Consider the following 20,031-nt stretch of genomic DNA (forward strand, 5'->3'; position numbering starts at 1 on the left):
AGGACAAACAAAAACTAAAGGAATTTGCAAATACAAAACCAGCCCTACAAGAAACATTGAAAGGGGTCCTCTAAGCAAAGAGAGAGCCTAAAAGTAACATAGACCAGAAAGGAACAGAGACAATATACAGTAACAGTCACCTTACAGGCAATACAATGGCACTAAATTCGTATCTTTCAATACTTACCCTGAATGTAAATGGGCTAAATGCCCCAATCAAAAGACACAGGCTATCAGATTGGATAAAAAAAAAAAGACCCATCGATATGCTGTCTGCAAGAGACTCATTTTAGACCCAAAGCCTCCCCCAGATTGAAAGTGAGGGGGTGGAAAACCATTTACCATGCTAACAGACTTTATCAAAAGAAAGCTGGGGTGGCAATCCTTGTATCAGACAAATCAGATTTTAAACCAAAGACTATAAGAGATGAGGAAGGACACTATATCCTACTTAAAGGGTCTATCCAACAAGAAAATCTAACAATTGTAAATATCTATAACCCTAACATGGAAGCAGCCAATTATATAAGCCAATTATTAACAAAAGCAAAGAAACACATCGACAACAATACAGTAATAGTGGGGGACTTTAACTCCTTCCCTCACTGAAATGGACAGATCATCGAAGCAAAAGATCAACAAGGAAATAAAGACTTTATGTGACACACTGGACCAAATGGACTTCACAGATATATTCAGAACATTCCATCCCAAAGGATTCTTCTCTAGTGCCCATGGAACATTCTCCAGAATAGATCACATCCTAGGTCACGAATCAGGTCTCAACTGGTACCAAAAGACTGGGATCATTCCCTGCATATTTTCGGACCACAATGCTTTGAAACTAGAACTCAATCACAAGAGGAAAGTCGGAAAGAACTCAAATACATGGAGGCTAAAGAGCATCCTACTTTAAAGAATGAATGGGTCAACAAGGAAATTAAAGAAGAAGTAAAAAAATCATTGAAACAAATTAAAATGAAAACACAACTTTTCAAAATCTTTGGGATGCAGCAAAGGTGGTCCTAAGAGGAAAATATATAGCAATACAAGGCTTTCTGAAGAAACAAGAAAGGTCTCAAATACACAACCTAACCCTACACCCTAAAGGAGCTGGAGAAAGAATAGCAAATAAAGCCTAAACCCAGCAGGAGCAGAGAATTAATGAAGATCAGAGCAGAAATCAATGAAAGAGAAACCAAAAGAACAGTAGAACAGGTCAACGAAACTAGGAGCTGGTTCTTTGAAAGAATTAACAAGATTGATAAACTTCTGGCAAGACCTATCAAAAAGAAAAGAGAAATGACTGAAATAAATAAAATCATGAATGAAAGAGGAGAGATCACAATGAACACCAAAGAAATACAAACAATTATAAGAACATATTATGAGCAACTATATGTCAGCAGATTAGATAATCTGGAAGAAATGGATGCATTCCTAGAGATGTATGAACTACCAAAACTGAACCAGGAAGAAACAGAAAACTTGAACAGACCGATAACCACTAAGGAAATTGAAGCAGTCATCAAAATCTCCCAACAAACAAAAGCCCAGGGCCAGATGGCTTCCCAGGGGAATTCCACCAAACATTTAAAGAAGAATTAATACCTATCCTTCTGAAAATGTTCCAAAAAATAGAAATGGAAGGAAAACTTCCAAACTCATTTTATAAGGCCACCATTACTTTGATCCCCAAACCAGACAAAGACCCCATTAAAAAGGATTACAGACCAATATCCTTGATGAACATGGATGAAAAAATTCTCACCAAAATACTAGCCAATAGGATCCAACAGTACATTAAAAGGATTATTCACCACGACCAAGTGGGATTTATCCCTGGGCTGCAAGGTTGGTTCAACATCCGCAAATCAATCAATGTGATACAATACATTAATAAAAGAAATAACAAGAACCATATGATCCTCTCAATAGATGCAGAAAAAGCATTTGACAAAGTACAGCATCCTTTCTTGATCAAAACTCTTCAGAGTATAGGGAGAGAGGGTACATACCTCAATATCATAAAAGCCATCTCTGAAAAACCCACAGCGAATATCATTCTCAATGGGGAAAAGCTGAGAGCTTTCCCCCTAAGGTCAGGAACACAGCAGGGATGTCCACTATCACCACTGCTATTCAACATAGTACTAGAAGTCCTAGCCTCAGCAATCAGACAACAAAGAGAAATAAAAGGCATCCAAATCGGCAAAGAAGAAGTCAAACGCTCACTCTTTGCAAATGATATGACACTTTATGTGGAAAACCCAAAAGACTCCACCCCAAAACTGCTAGAACTCATATAGGAATTCAGTAAAGTGGCAGGATATAAAATCAATGCACAGAAATCAGTGGCATTCCTATACACCAACAACAAGAGAGAAGAGAGACAAATCAAGGAGTTGATCCCATTTACAATTGCACCCAAAACCACTAAGATACCTAGGAATAAATCTAACCAAAGAAGCAAAGAATCTGTACTCAGAAAACTATAAAATACTCATGAAAGAAATTGAGGAAGACACAAAGAAATGGAAAAACGTTCCATGCTCATGGATTGGAAGAACAAATATTGTGAAGATGTCAATGCTACCTAAAGCAATCTACACATTCAATGCAATCCCTATCAAAATACCATCAACTTTTCTCAAAGAAATGGAACAAATAATCCTAAATTTGTATGGAACTGGAAAAGACCTCGAATAGCCAGAGGAATGTTGAAAAGGAAAAGCAAAGCCGGCAGTATCACAGTTCCGGACTTCAAGCTCTATTACAAAGCTGTAATCATCAAGACAGTGTGGTACTGGTACAAAAACAGACACATAGATCGATGGAACAGAACAGAGAACCCAGAAATGGATCCTCAACTCTATGGTCAACTCATCTTCAACCAAGCAGGAAAGAATGTCCAATGGAAAAAAGACAGTCTCTTCAACAAATGGTGTTGGGAAAATTAGACAGCCACATGCAGAAGAATGAAACTGGACCATTTCCTTACACCACATAAAAAATACACTCAAAATGGATGAAAGTCCTAAATGTGAGACAGGAGTCCAACAAATTCCTAAAGGAGAACACAGGCAGCAACCTCTTTGACCTCAGCCACAGCAACTTCTTCCTAGAAACATCACCAAAGGCAAGGGAAACAAGGGTAAAAATGAACTACTGGGACTTCATCAAGATAAAAAGCTTTTGCACAGCAAAAGAAACAGTCAACAAAACCAAAGACAACCGACAGAATGGGAGAAGATATTTGCAAATGACATATCAGATAAAGGGCTAGTATCCAAAATCTATAAAGAACTTATTAAACTCAATATCCAAAGAACAAATAATCCAATCAAGAAATGAGCAGAAGACATGAACAGACATTTTTCCAAAGAAGACATCCAAATGGCCAACAGACACATGAAAAAGTGCTCAACATCGCTCGGTATCAGGGAAATCCAAATCAAAACCTCAATGAGATACCACCTCACACCAGTCAGAATGGCTAAAATTAACAAGTCAGGAAATGACAGATGTTGGTTGGGATGTGGAGAAAGGGGAACCCTCCTACACTGTTGGTGGCAATGCAAGCTGGTGAAGCTACTCTAGAAAACACTATGGAGATTCCTCAAAAAGTTGAAAATAGAGCTACCATATGATCCAGCATTTGCACTACTGGGTATTTACCCCAAAGATACAAATGTAGAGGGCACGTGGGTGGCTCAGTTGGTTAAGCAACTGCCTTCGACTCAGGTCATGATCCTGGAGTCCCAGGATCGAGTCCCGCATCGGGCTCCCTGCTCAGCGAGGAGTCTGCTTCTCCCTTTGACCCTCCCTGCTCTTATGTACTCTCTCTCTCATTCTCACTCTCTCAAAAAAATAAATCTTAAAAAAAAAAAAAAGATACAAATGTAGGGACCAGAAGGGGTACGTGCACCCCTATGTTTATAGCAGCAATGTCCACAATAGCCAAACTATGGAAAGAGCCAAGATGTCCATCGACAGACAAATGGATAAAGAAGATGTGGTGTATATATACAATGGAATATTATGCAGCCATGAGAAGGAATGAAATCTTGCCATTTGCAGTGATGTGGATGGAACTGGTGGGTATTATGCTGAGCGAAATTAGTCAATCAGAGAAAGACATGTATCCTATGACCTTACTGATATGAGGAATTCTTAATCTCAGGAAACAAACTGAGGGTTGCTAGAGTGGTGGGGGGTGGGAGGGATGGGGTGGCTGGGTGATAGACACTGGGGAGGGTATGTGCTATGGTAAGCGCTATGAATTGTGTAAGACTGTTGAATCACAGACCTGTACCTCTGAAACAAAAAATACATTATATGTTAAAAAAAAAAGAAGAAGAAGAAGATAGCAGGAGGGGAAGAATGAAGGGGGAGAAATCGGAGGGGGAGTCAAAGCATGAGAGACTATGGACTCTGAGAAACAAACTGAGGGTTCTAGAGGGGAGGGGCGTGGAGGGTGGGTTAGCCTGGTGATGGGTATTAAAGAGGGCATGTACTGCATGGAGCCCTGGGCGTTATATGCAAACAATGAATCATGGAACACTACATCAAAAACTAATGATGTAATGTATGGTGAATAACATAACATAATAGGAAAAAAAAAAGAGAAAAACAGAACATTTTGTTTCAAACCTAACTTTAAAGTGTAAAAGTAGAACCTAAAGTGATAAGATATACAGTAGTGTTATATATGTGAAGTACATCAATAATGCCAGGAAAAAGATATTAAAATACCAAGATTAAATTTTTGGAAAAAAAAATTTTTTTTAATTTTTTCTTTTTTTTAAAAGATTTTATTTATTTATTTGCCAGAGAGAGAGAGAGAGAGAGAGGGAGAGTATAAGCAGGGGGAGTGGCAGGCAGAGAGAGAAGTGATGTGGGACTCAATCCCAGAATCCTGAGATCATGACCTGAGCCGAAGGCAGATGCTTAACCATCTGAGCCACCCAGGTGCCCCCCAAAAAAAGAAAAAAAAATTTTTTAAGTAGGCTCACACCCAGCATGGAACCCAGTGCAGGTCTTGAATTCATGACACTGAGATCAAGACCTGAACTGACATCAAGAGCTGGACACCTAACTGACTGACCACCCAGGTGCTCCCAATATTAAATTACTAACAAATATTATACTTACTGAAGTATCAGAGTAACCAGTCGAATAGCTTCAACAGCAACATCATATTCCTTATCAAGTGTCATTGATACAATGCGATCCTGAAAAAAAAAAATTAAAGATCAAAGCGAACATGAGGAGAAAACCAGATGGGACAGACTAAGGCAGTATCTTTGGGGAGTACATGCAAGACTAATGGTCGATTAAATGGAAAGCTTTACTCTTAAACCCGTATTATCATAGTCCTACTAATACAAAGGAGGTATTAGTATAAATGTTCATAATCTAAAATCTTTCTCATCCACTAGCATTCCCTAACACTGAGACAAATAGACCTTAATGTGCAAAATTAATGTAAGTACAAAAAGCTATTTATAAAGAAAATGTTCTTTTAAGCAGGAGAGCCTTCTGTTGAAGGCAATAAATAAGAACTCATGTTGGTAATATCTTTTGTAAGACATTAAAATACCAAGATTAAATTTTTGAAAAAAAATTCATTCATCTATTTAAAACAGGTTTATTTAAAGAATATGTAATAAAGAATATGAACTAAACAGTTGTTATGGTAATGTTATTTGCTAAAGTAGCTTTAACTCACAATTTAAAAAGTAAAAAACAAACTAAGCATTCTTGATGCTTACCTTGAATCGGTTAGTGAATAACTCCAATTTGGGGAATAATTCTCTATTGGTATACAGACTCTGTAGAGCTTTCAAACATTTCAATCTGACCTCTCCTTGCTTCAGATATACAAATAAAAACACAACAGAAGTAGTCAGTTCCATGCCACAAAAGTTGAAAAGATTTAAGGCTATGTGAAGACTAAAGTAATTTTCAGCTTATCCACCCAATTTACATCATATTGTAATTCAACACAGGGTGGAAGTGAGCAATTGTACAGTCTGTGTTGTACTTCTATTTAATTAAAAATGCAGTGAAAACCCCTTAGTTACTTGAGAGTAAGCTACACCTTTTTCAAATATTTATCAACTCTGATTCAACACGGAGTATTTCCCATGTTGTACTGTGGCATTCTGGGAAAATTTTTAACCTATGATTTTAATTAGAGGAGGATATGCTGGTTTGCCCTTTATATAACTACTAAATAATCCTATAGAAAAAAACTAATTTCATATTATAGGGTCATCATTTATTCATTTAACAAATATTTTCTGGGTGCCTTTTACATTCCAGAAAAAGGAGTTAGGAAAACAGGTAAAGGGTAGAATATTTAGAAGAGAGGCAAATTGATAGAGTGAAATGTCCTGAGGCTATTTATTAGTGGAGTATCTTTTTTTTTTTTAAAGATTTTATTTATTTATTTGAAAGAGAGAGACACAGCGAGAGAGGGAACACAAGCAGAGGAAGTGGGAAAGGGAGAAGCAGGCTTCCTGCGGAGCAGGGAGCCCGATGCTGGGCCCGATCCCAGGACCCTGGGATCATGACCTGGGCCAAAGGCAGATGCTTAACGACTCAGCCACCCAGGCACCCCTGGTGGAGTATCTTTAATAAAGTCATTAACCTGGAGTAGAAAATGTTGGTGGTCAAAGTACATTCAGAATCATTGGAAATTTAGCCAATTCTCTCAACGTATTCAAAGGACACTGAAATTTCTATGTTCAAGAAAAAAAAAGGCAGTGTGCTATGAGAGAAGTCCAAGTTCTAGAATCAAACAAAACTAGATTTTATTTCCAATTCCATAGTTTTTTAGCAACAAGAAAGATGGCAATTATATTGATCACTCTGATACTCAAGTTTCTCTTTTATAAAATGGTGATAACCAACTTCATAAGGTTGTAGCAAGGATTAAATGCAGATGTATGCTGGTCATGATTTATTATTATTTTTACAGATTTTATTATTTATTTGTCTGAGAGAGAGAGAGTGTGTGAGCACACAAGCAGGGGGAGCAGCAGGCAGAGGGAGAAGCAGACTCCCCACTGAGCAAGGAGCCCCATGTGGGACTTGGTCCAGGACCCTGGGATCATGACCTGAGCCAAAGGCAGACACTTAACCGACTGAGCCACCCAGGCGCCCTTATTACTATTATTATTATTTCTAGAGAGGGAGGAGGGGACAGAGGGGATGGAGAGAATCTTAAGCAGGCTCCATGCTGGGTGTTGGGGGGGAAAGGGCTCAATCTCACAACCCTGATATCATGACCTGAGCTGAAATCAAGAGTCAAACACTTAAGTGACTGGGCCACACAGATGCCCTGCTGGTGAAAGTTTTAACAACCAGTTCTGAGGGTTGGGGCCCTGAATTGTTGCATTTGCATATTTCTGTGATATAAATACTCCATCCACAATTTTGAGCTACCAATGAGATGTTACTGAACTCAAATTTGCAAAGGGATGTGCAAAATAACTCTCTTGCAACCTGATCCAAGTTATCTCCAGTACACCACTGAATGAGATGATGTTTCTTGATAAAGTCACTAGCATATAGGAGGTAACCTGGGATACCTGTAGTAGATGCTCCTGATGCCCAACCCGGATCCCCATATTCTACTATACAAGACTAATCTTCCTGCTTGCTCCTGTGTTGACTGCTAATGGTTCAGATCTGTACCTTTCTCTGGAGAACTGACCATGGTTGAAAAGAATTACCTGGCAAAGAGATTCCTGGGAGGTTATGCTCCACACTACCCTCCTGTCTACACCCTTTCCCTCCCTCCAGGGTGAGATCCATAGCCAGTGGAGAATGATACAGGATAAAACAGCCTAACCTCTTTGTTTCAGGGCAGGACAACCTCTAAGATAACCCTTTAATCTGAAATTAGTAATTGAATGTATGCTACAGAGTGCTGCAGGAATGGGCCAATTTCAACCAGCAAGAATCAGGAAAATATGCTGGTGGTTGCTGAGGGTGTGGGACGAGAAAACAGGATATGGGAGAGTTCTTGGATATAGGGCACTATCCTTTGAAACAGAATGTAATGCTTTGTGAGGGCCTCTGGAAATGGCCTAATATCTTGCTGGATAGCTCTAGGAAAAAGCAATGGTGCATATTAAATGAAATAGAGATGCCAAAATCACTGTGGCAGACTGTGAAGGGAGGAATTTAAAGACACAGGAAAGCATGCCAAAAAGGATCTATTATAAAGCTCAGAAGACCTACCAGTTGAATATGTTCCTCACGAGGGCTCAGAGAATACTCTGTTTACCAAGGCAATAAGGAAAATATTGGTGATGGGGGCACAGACATTACTGAGAAGATCCACAGTAACTGTGTTCTGTAGTCTAGGACTGACAGAAGACACTCAAACAAAATTTAGCTTCTGATAGCAATGGAGATAAGAGCACAGAATAGCAGAGACAAGGTAGAATCTCATAACTAGTAGATGCTGAGGGGGGCAGGCATAGTAATTTTAATGGGCAGAAAAGTCAAAGGGCAGTCCACAGAGATCTATGGAAATGGCTCACAGGACATGGTCTTCCAGGAAGCAACATGGGGGAAAGCCAATAAAAGTATTACGTGATAAATATACTCACAAGAAATCAACAATGGATGAGCAAAAGACTAAGGACAGCTGTCCCAACATAAAATCACAACCCCAGATCTAAGATAGCATGTAAATAGTTTCCTCACTTCTCTCCAATTACAGATTTGAAAATAAGGCCGTCAGGGCGCCTGGGTGGCTCAGTTGGTTAAGCGACTGCCTTCGGCTCAGGTCATGATCCTGGAGTCCCAGGATCGAGTCCCGCATCGGGCTCCCTGCTCAGCAAGGAGCCAGCTTCTCCCTCTAACCCTCCCCCTTCTCATGTACACACTCTCTCTCTCTCTCTCATTCTCACTCTCTCAAAAAATAAATAAATAAATCTTAAAAAAAAAAAGAAAATAAGGCCGTCAAAGATGAAATAACTCCATCTATCCAAGTTCACACAGCCAATTATAGGTAGAGGAAAAACATTAATTGAATTTTATCTTTATTTTGTCCAGTGATGCCTCCCAATCAACTACCTCCCCTCCAAAATCTTGGTTCTTTATCTATAACATGCCCTGCCTACATTACAGGAACTTAACAATTAAGTAAGATGGTACCCATGACAGTACTTCAGAAAACTGTAAAATAACTTAGATGAAAATTCCAGTTGGTAACTGCTCTATTCTGGGGCTCAACTATATTCTGCAAGTTATTTCTATTATACTATCTAAAAGCTTTGTTGTTTTTCCATTACACAAAATCTGACTGAAATGTGAATACTGCTTAACAGAGTGCTCAACACATACCTGCTCCTCAATAAATAATTTTTTAAAAGATTTTTACTTATTTATTTGGGGGCCTTGAGTATTAGTGCCCCAATGACAATAATTTTAGGTCCCCATCGGGTACAATGAAAACAGCAGCTTTGGGTAGTTTTGAAGAGGGTGTAGTTACTCATGATAGATAAGTCCACACGTGCTTGTGGATGGGGTCCTTTGGACCATTTTGGATCCTGATGATTGTGGTTCCCACCACTGAGTACATAAATAGGTATTAACTTTTTGTCTCTGTGCAGTACTGAACACCATCACTACCTCAAGGGGTAGGCACCACAACAAGGACAGACTCAAGCATAATGGATGAGGTACATTCCTTGCCAACTCTATGCCTAAACCATGGCACACTGTTCAACAAAAATACTGAAAAGGATATTATTCTGTTAATTCAAGACTTAAGATAAGCAGCGATGCTAATAACCACCCTATCATAATTTAATAGCCCAGTCTGGCCAGTCAGGAAGGCCTCTGGAGCTTGGAAGCTGACAGATTATCACAGGTTAAACACAGAAGTTCCTGCTTGAGCCCCTGACATTTTCAACATTACTGCAATGGTGGCAATCCCTATGAGAAACTTGTACACTGTTACCGATCTAGCTAATGACTTTTACTTGGTCCCTTTGCAGAATGAGGATCAGGACCAATTTGCATTCACACAAAACAGCCTGCAATATGCCATTATTGAATGGGCTTGATCTTCAATAAACCTAAGTCCCCATTGACATTTTAGTCATCCATTACATTAATAACATCCTGACAGTAGGGCTGACTGAAAAACATGTGGCTATAGTGCTGTACTTAGTCACTGATAGAATGATTAGTGCCAATTTGACTATACAACCAGATAAAGTCCTGGGCCTGGCACAGGAGGTGCAATTCCTAGGGGCCACTTGGGTAGGAAACCAATGAAGTATCCCAGAGACAATCAAACAAAAAATATAGGCCCTGGCAGCACCCACTAATAAAAAGGAAGCCGAACAGCTAGAGGGCCTCTTTTGGTAGTTAAAATAGCATGTGTCCCACAAGGGGACTTTCTTGGCTCCTTTCATTGAGATGACCTACAAAGCAGCCAATTTTAAATGAAGCCTTTTGCAACAGCAGGCCTTAGAAGCTGTTCAGCAAGCCATGGGCCAGGCACAGCTTTTGGGACCTTTGAAACTTGCTAGTCTGATGGAACTGCAGGTTTCCACAACCCCCCTAACACACTGACTGGTCTGTGGCAGCAGGAAATTGTCACTGGGGAGGCAATGGTCTCTTGGACTCTGGATCTAAAAACCTCCGGAAGCTACCACCCAATACAGGCCCCCCCCAAAGATTCATTTGTTTGAGGGGGGCAGAGGCAGAGGGAGAGAGTCTTCAAGCAGACTCCCCACTGAGTACAGAGCCCAAAGTGGGGCTCGATCCCACAACCCATGAGATCGTGACCTGAGCTGAAACCGAGTCAGATGCTTAATCGACTGAGTCACCCCTTTTGAATGACATTTCCTTGCAATACACCCCTTTTGAATGACATTTCCTTGCTTGGTACTGGGCACTAACAGAGACGGGGCATCTTAAACCCAGAATGCCACATATGACACTGTAACCTGAACTGCCCATTCTCACTTGGCTGATTACAAAGCTTACCAATAAAATTAAAAAGGCTCAACGAAGTTCAATCATAAAATGGAAATGGTACATCCAAGATCAGGCCTGGCCAAAATCCCAAGGGACTAGCCGGTTCCAGAAGCAAATAGTCAGCTTATCAGAAAGACGCAAACAACCCACAGGGAATCCTTTGGCCCCTCCTAGAGCTACTTGGGGCACAAGATTAAAAAATGTGCCTGCTGACAGTAAACCATGGTTTACTGACCACTCTGTGAAACTAAAAACAGATACAGTCTGCAGGGTTGCAGCTGCCATCTGGCCAACAACGGATGGCCATCTTTTGACTGAGACAAGATGTGGACACTCTACCCAATGGGCCAAGATCTGTGCTATGGTGATGGCCATGCAGGTCACCCCTACCACCATGCCTTGATCCATTTTCACCAACTCATGGGCTATTACCAATGGCCAGGAGAATGGCAACTAAACGACTGGACTACTAAGGGATGTCCCATATGTGGAAAAGAACTAAGGCAGCAGCTTGCTGTCTGGGATGAAAACATATGTCACTCATGTGGATACTCATGGTAAAAGACCTTTTAAAATAAAAACATAAATAGCACTCCTGTGCCAATCCAGTTTGTGCCTAGCAGGCTGCAACAATCTCCCACTGGGTACATCTATGAACTGGACATGGGAGTCAATTACTGATGCAAAAAATGTGATAAGGTCCCCGTCCACGCCCAAAAAATGCGATAAAGCCCAGGAGATGACCCTGGAAGACACCAAGAAAAATGATGCAGGGCAATCTTGTGATTCTTCTCAATATACTCGTATCATCCACAAGGAGAACTGGGACATATTAACCAAGGACTGGGACTCACCTGGGTCTGAGAGATTGATCACACTGTACCCTCAAACCAAAGCCATGGGCACAAATGATGCCTCATGGCCATTAACACATACTCAGGCTACAGTACTGCTATTCCAGTCTGACATTTGGATGCTGGCTGAAACTGTCACAGCTGTCCTTGAACAAAACTTGTCATATTTTTGGATACCCTATAAGATTTTCACTCTAACCAAGGAATATCCTTCATTACCAAAGTAAGACAACAAATGGGCATATTCTCATGGAAATGTACTTTCCATGCACACTATCACCAGCATGCAAATGGAGCCACTGACTGGTTGATTTACACAGCAACTAAAGAAAGGCTACCAAGACAGCCCACTAGTGGATTGGTACCCTGATCTGACTAGGGCTGTATGGCTACTAAACAACGCACTGCAATGCAAGGGAAACATGGCCCTTCGATGCATACTATGAAATACTGAGCTTGGATGGGGTAGGGGTGGAGTAGGCAGATATGTGTTTATGCTGTGCCTTCAAAATCCCAATCTCAGTATACCAATCATTCTTTTTTTCACTTGGAGTGTATGTCTCTGGGGTGGTTGCAGTTCCGCTGTCACAGCACACCAGACATGGCCTCCTGACTCTAATCTGGATGTGATGCTTCCCTTGGGCACCTCCCTTCTATGGGAAACCACAAGGGTGGGAGACAAAACCAAGAAGTACCATGGTGCTAGGGTCCTTCTAGTAGGGTTGGGAACATCTGACCCTTCAAATCAGGTGGGTGACGTTACTGGACATGTCAAGTTTGTGCAGCACATGACCTCCCTTTTGGGGACTGGCCAACTGAGAAGAGTAAGTCTGGGTCAAGCAACAATGCACTGGTGCTCAAAAAGGCAGTAGCATCAGGATTGGGACAGACAGCCTGGGTTGCAATACCCAGGAAGCTAGCACCCCAAGTAGTAGACCAGGACATCTCTGGACTCAGGAAGTTCATGGAGTGAAAGACGGGTAGGAATATTACTCTTTCTTCTCATTTCTGCAGAATCCACTGCTACAGAATGCCTGGTACAACAACACTTTGATAAAAATCAGTACAGCCATAGTGAATGAAGGCAAACTTAACCAATGTTGGATTTGTCATTCCAGAATAAAGTTCCTCTTATCCTGCACTCCCACTGTAATGGGCCTGGTCAGTACACAACTACTCAGACCTTCCTTAAGCTATCAGTGGGTCAAATCACCAGGTGAGTCCTTCAAGACAGGTCCAGATGTAGGCATAATCCAGAGTCCCCTGCTTTAATATTATCTATGATGTGGCAGAAAAAGACCCCTGTACCAGAATGGTTATTACTGATCTATATTGACATTTTGGAATTGGAAGTCCAATATGTAACTTTTCTCTGCAACCACAAGGCAAAAGTAACTGAGACTGTATATAACTGAACTAGTCAGTATTAGGAAAACAAATCCCTGGCGGATATCACCTGCATCCCTCTGGGTTACATATTTCTCTGTGGACTCCGATGGACAACAGACTGTATGCCTCCAAGGGAAAGATTTTATTGCCTCATTATCCATGTCAGGAACTACACAGAGGGCTGGAAATGACCCACTTTGCTAACACGTCACAGAGTGGTATACAGTTCCCTCCAGGGAAGACAAATTAACCACTGGTTTCATTCAATTACCCAAATTCTAATACTGGGTATAGGTATACAGGCTCTAGAAAAATACTGTATACAACCTGTCCTTAACCATGCAGAAGTAGTTAATGCTACTATCTAAGCCATACAAGATCAACAAGACTCAGTGAACTCACTAGCCTACATGGTGATAGACAGCCCTCAATCATTTGGTGGCAGAAGAGGGTGGTGTTTGTGTAACTGCCAGCATTTCTTGCTGTGCATACGTCAATAATTCAGGTTAAGTTAAAAAATGAGCTGGTGAATATCCACACACAGGTGGGATGGTTATTAGTAGTACATTCACAATCCCCTCAGACTCACTTTTTAAACTTTTTAGTTGGCTTAATCCAGATACCTGGGGTTCCTACTTGAAGATAATTCTCCAGAGAAGCCTAATTATCCTCCTGGGTCTGGCTCTCTTAATCACCCTAGTAAAGTGCCCATCTCCAAATAACAGGGAAGCTCCATGAGAAATCCACATCCATATCGGTTGTTCAAGGACCCTACTGGACCCAACTCTGACTCCAACTTTGGGGTGGGCAATGGTCCTACAGGATTTGATATGCTTTATCTGCCACTTCAGTGGCCAAGCAGGGGTGAGGTGTGGACTGTTGGGAAAGGCAGTCCTCTGTATATAGTCTTTTGCTAAGAACGGTCCATGGGCCTGGAACATTTCCTTATCAAGAGATGAGCCTTTGCAATCATGGTGGGGGTAATTGCCTTGTGTGGGACTATCTTTCTTATTTCAGACTCAGTGTGGGTCTTCTTGTCCTGCTTATACACATTGAGTCATATGGCATCTGGCCAAATTCACTATTAAATCTATCTCCTCAGGGGAGGGGACAGGATCCTTAGTTCTGTAGCATAAGAGAGGTGCATGCAGAGAAAGTGCCCTGTGTTGATTGCTGGTTGGAATCTGCTGGCCCTGGGGAACCAATGCCCACTACTGAAACCAATCTTGCTCTGTGCCCTCTTATGTGAGTAAAGCATTGTGTCATCCAGTGCTTGACTGTTTTGTGTTTTCCTTGGTGAACCTGATATCAAGACTGAGTGGGCACAAGTGTTAGAACTTCTACCTCTGGTGATAGGCATCAGGTATCATTTGGCAAATACAGAGCTAAAAGGGTTTTGGGGGAACCTGAAAGAAGTAAGATATGGGATGAATCAACACAGAAAGAGGAAAGGGGGTGGACTAACAGAAAATAGACCCCACCCAAGCTCTAAGAGATTTTGATATGAGGAATCAAGCATATACAAGAAAGTAGAAGGAGGTGCCTGGGTGGCTCAGTCCGTTAAGTGTCCAACTTGTGATTTCGGCTCAGGTCATGATCTCAGGGTTGTGATACCGAGCCCTGTGTCGGGCTCCATGCTGGGTGTGGAGCCTGCTTTAAGACTCTCTCTCTCCCTCTACCCCCCCCAAAATAAATAAAAATTTACAAAGTAGAACTGTACACATAAGCTAAAAGTGAAAGCAATACAGAGCAATACTGACAAAATGTAAAGGAAAGAGAAAGGTAATCTAGTGTCATGAGCATAAATATAAAAGGATTAAGATATTTAGTCTAAAACACAGAGATTACTATAGTTGTGTTTAAATTAGACCTATTCTACTCTGAGAAACAAATTGAGGGTTTTAGAGGGGAGGGGGTTGAGGGGATGGGTTAGCCCGGGGTATTAAGGAGGGCACGTACTGCATGGAGCACTGGGTGTTATACAAAAACAACAAATCGTGGATCACTACGTCAAAAACTAATGATGTATTGTATGGTGACGAACATAACATAATAAAATAAAATTTAAAAAAATTAGACCTATTCTGTGTCACCAACAATGAAAGAACTAAAAAACCAATGGGTAGAAAATTTAGAAAGAAGTTTTGGTCAACAGAAAAACAAACTGAATTTCTAATAAATAATTCCTTTAGTTGTTAGAAATTGCTGTCTTTCTATTACTTTTTATTACTAAAACTTACACTATAAAATTTATATAAATTGGCAGTATCAAAAAAAAGTCTGCCTTAGTGAGGACGGCAGACTTGATACTCTGAATTCAAGACACAGGAGTATCAAATCTTTATGTTGTACACCAAACTAATATAATGTTATGTCAATTATATCTCAGTAAAACTGAAAACCTACAATTTACAATTACAATGTAATCTTTTTTTTTAAAGGTTTAGCTTTTTTTTTTTTAAGATTTTATTTATTTATTTGAGAGAGAGAGAGAATGAGAGATAGCACGAGAGGGAAGAGGGTCAGAGAGAGAAGCAGACTCCCTGCTGAGCAAGGATCCCAACGTGGGACTTGATCCTGGGGCTCCAGGATCATGACCTGAGCCGAAGGCAGTCACTTAACCAACTGAGCAAGAAAAAAAAAAGACAAGAATTTTATCAGCTCATTTGAAAAGACACAGGACAGTCTGAAGGCATAGGCCATAGCCTATAGAATAAGAAGTTTCAAATGGATGGTTAAAAGGAGAGAAAGCAAATGACTACACCCCTCAGAGGAAAATAAAAGTACAAGACTGCAGTGACATTAGAATGACAAAAAGGAAAGCTGAGAAGGGATTAATACTAAGAGCTTTTCTAAATGAAGTAATGGGAGATTGTAAAAGAGGTTTATAAAAACATTCTACTGTAAACAGTATCCATATACCATTTTATCAACAATAAACAAAACCTACTTACCTCCCTCTTCCTTTATCTGGACAGAATGCTTCTACAGACTTTAATGATTTATTTTAAAATAATGGTGGTTTGTTTTTTGGTAAGCCACAAAAAATACGTGTTTTTCCAAGGAGGAAAACTGGTAGGGTAGTGGTGGGGAACAAAATGCAGAACTTTAAATGTATTACTACTAAAAAGTTTGTCTTGTTGGATTTAGCCATGTGTGTACACCTGTGAGGACATGCTGTATAATTCTACTTTCTCTCACAATGTATAATTTAATTGGATAAACCCGAGATAAGGCTTAACCATGCAAGTCCTGAATTCCACATGAGGATTAGAAAAAGAAAACCTAGGATCACGCTTGGGGTTTATTAGTGTAAAGAAAAGAATTTTGAATGCTAGGGAAGATAAATATTCAGGAAAAAATTCACTAGGTACTAAGTTACTATTCCTCCAAATAAAGTAGGGGATAAGAGCCCTTCTAACCATTAATTAAAAATAAGTAATTGTGAAGTTAAACAGCTAACTTGTGATGATCTCCCTATACTCTGAACAATTACAGCAAAAATGGCCTGCAGAGTTCCCAAGGGCTGTTTTATTATAATATATGTAATTTTGTCATTTTCAAAATATTTTTGATAATACTTAGCATGCGGCTATTTATTTATTTCAAAAAGAAAGAGGGTGTGCTCGTGAGGGGGGTGGGAGGAGTGACAGAGATCAAGGGAGAGAGAATCTCAAGCAGACTCTGCCTAGCGCTGAGCCTGACACAGGATTCCTTCTCACAACCTAAGATCATGACCCCAGCCAAAATGAAGAGTCAGACACTCAACCGACTGAGCCACTCAGGCACCCCTAGCATGGTGCTATTTAAAAAGTAAATGCTCTACAGGCTGTTAATGGTAATACACAGAAAATAAGTCTTCGAATATTACCAAAATTGACTTAAAAGTCTAAGGATATAACTGCATTAAAAAAATGTCTTCTAATAGCTATGATACTTTTAACAATTCAAATAATGGGATACACAGCTTAAAATAAATTGTAAGATTTCTATATTTGTGAGTATCTGGCAATTCAAGTTATAGAATGTCAGGTTATTCAATATAAAAATTTCAATAATTTGTCACTCCTACCCTTGGGTATTTTGAGGATTACTTATTCAGGATTCGATAATGTGGGATTCCTTTTAAAATCAGAACCTTTTCTAAAAGCATATAAATAAAAATAGATTTTTAGATCAAATATTCTAGAATCCAATAAATCTATTCAACTCTGATAAAAAACTGTGGTATGACCTTAAGAAATTCAAAAGAAAAAAGTTTTTTTCTTGTTATATATTAAGAGAAACAAAGAAGTTCTTTTGACTCCAAACTAGAAAACGATTGTAATTAGTTTCTTAGGATGTTATATTCCCTTAAAACTTTAGATGTACCAGGTTGTCAACTTGGTTTAAGACAGTTTTACAACTAAGTAAGTCGAGTTTCTACATGGGCCAATGTCTCAAGTTTTGTCATGGCCATCAAGTGAACAGTTATTCAGGTGTATCATCTTAAATTTCCATATTATTAGAACTCTTCAAAAACCAACCACTGCCATCTTAATTCCTAGCATTCTAGTACCTTGTACAAGCGTATCTTTCATGAAAGTCTAGAACAGAGTAACTTACCCTATCATGAAGAGTCCAGCCAACATATTTTAGGTAACTGTCATTTAGGAAGGCGTCACTATACATTTTCATCCATACTCCAATTTCTTCAATACAAATGGCTCTAATCTCAGCAATAGCATCACTAAAGGAGAAAAATAATAGACAAACCTCAGATTAACATCCAAAACTAGAATGTACTTCTAGTTTTTCAGCAAGTAGTATTTTTTCAGCAAGTAATAAATATTAATATTATTCCTAGTGCTGTATTTTTATCTACACTCTCAAAAGTCCTCCAATTTGAATATCTTCTGTTTTTTAGATGTTTTCTTTTTTCTATTTTTTTTAAAGATTTTATTTACTTATTTGAGAGAGAGAGCACAAGCAGGGAGAGCGGCAGAGGAAGAGGGAGAAGCAGACTCCCCACTGAGCAGGGAGCCTGATGCGGGGCTTGATCCCAGGACCCTGGGATCATGACCTGAACCAAAGGTAGATGCTTAACTGACTGAGCGCCCCTAGATTTTTTTTATAAAATAAAAATTATCAGTATCAAACTGAAAAACAATTCTGGAAATCATCTAGCTTTCACTCTATTTTCATTGGACTAGAAAATGGCACTTGGAGCTCTCTGAAAGCCTTACAACCACTATGGAGTCAACAAACATGTTAAATCTGAGGAAACCAGCATACCACCATTCAAATATAGAATAATGTAGAACTCAAAAATTGTTTCTCTGTGAATTTGTTTTTTAAAGATTTTATTTATTCTAACACAGAGAGACAGTGAGAGAGGGAACACAAGCAGGGGAAATGGAAGTGGGAGAGGGAGAAGCAGGCTTCCCGCTGAGCAGAGAGCCCGACATGGGGCTCGATCCCAGGACCCTGGGATCCCAACCCGAGCCGAAGGCAGACGCCTAACGACTGAGCCACCCAGGTGTCCCTCTAATTGTGAATTTAAGCTAGCACACATCTTTTGAATTAAGAGAAAATAAATATGACCAAAACACAAATCAGCATCTACAAGGGAAAATGACAGAAGCCTGTATTATTTGAAAATATACAATGGTTCACAAAACCAAAACCTCAAAGTAATTGTACTAATAATTCACATTTAGTCACAATGGGAACAATCTTGGTGACTACACTGTGAAGTGTACCAAAAGTCAGGTTCTTGGCACCATGCCCAGATGGCTTTTCATCTCACTATAAGAATCCAATATAACTCTCCCGGGATGATTTTTCTACTCTAAAATCTGTGAACCATGAACAAATACAATTTTAATATTTTTACCTGATCTTTCAATAGGTTATTACCTATAGCTTTAAAAAAATCATATTAAATATAAGGTAAATCTTAACTCTCTTTTGCAGATCGATCTTCAAAGTTTCTGATTTACCATACATAAATAAGTTAAAATTTTAGGTAATTTTTAATTCTCCAATTTATATAAGGCAATCGTCTGTCAATTAATTGTTAATCTGGCAATAATTTAGCTAGAATTGTAATGTTAATTAAGGAGCTTTTCTTAGTTTCTCTTTTGTGACAAAACAGGTAAGGTGCTAGCATTCTGGTATTTAATTCGCTAATAAATCTCAGTTCCTTCTAAGTCCCTGTCACTGCTCAAGAATAAAAATGTGAGAAATTTTCTCTTCTAAGCCATACTACTAAATCACAATCTTTAGATTTCCTACATTTTTAATACCTTTTTTTTTTAAAGGAAGAGCGTGGAGCCTGATGAGGGGCTCAATCTCATGACCTAAACTGAAATCAAGAGTCAGAAGATTTTCTTTTTTTTTTTTTTAAAGGTTTATTTATTTGACAGAGAAAGTGAGAGAGCACAAGCAGGGGGAGTGGCAGAGGCAGACGGAGAAGCAGGCTCCCCAATGAATAGGGAGCCCGATGCAGGACTTGATCCGAGGACGCTGGGATCACGACCTGAGCTGAAGGCAGATGCTTAACCCGGAGAGTCAGAGGCTTAACTGACTGAACCACACAAGCACCCCAATACCGTCTTCTTATGGAGAGATTCTATAGCATAGAGGCTAATGGCTCTGGAGCAAAACATACTAAGTTCAAATCCTAGTTCCATTATTTACTAGCTGTGTAGCTTCAGGCAAGTTACTTCCCTCTTTCTTAGATTTTGTTATTTATAAAATAGGAATAATAACCATACCTAGCCTAGATTTCACA

The 20,031-nt window shown here is 39.7% G+C and overlaps 1 protein-coding gene across 3 annotated transcripts in view; it reads right to left on the minus strand.

Annotated features, from left to right (window-relative positions):
* The window catches only part of STAG1 (stromal antigen 1), a 419,741-nt gene that overhangs the window by 115,815 nt on the left and 283,895 nt on the right, over window positions 1–20,031 (minus strand). For all 3 annotated transcript variants that reach the window (XM_027584268.2, XM_027584270.2, XM_027584269.2), the window contains 3 exons: window positions 17,862–17,985; window positions 5,775–5,873; window positions 5,155–5,234 (listed from right to left, as the gene is read on the minus strand). In XM_027584268.2, the coding sequence (XP_027440069.1) occupies window positions 5,155–5,234; window positions 5,775–5,873; window positions 17,862–17,985 (303 nt within the window). The remainder of the gene's footprint in view (window positions 1–5,154; window positions 5,235–5,774; window positions 5,874–17,861; window positions 17,986–20,031) is intronic.

The sequence above is a fragment of the Zalophus californianus genome, chromosome 1 (genome assembly GCF_009762305.2).
Source record: "Zalophus californianus isolate mZalCal1 chromosome 1, mZalCal1.pri.v2, whole genome shotgun sequence".
In the NCBI taxonomy this organism is placed as follows: domain Eukaryota; kingdom Metazoa; phylum Chordata; class Mammalia; order Carnivora; family Otariidae; genus Zalophus; species Zalophus californianus.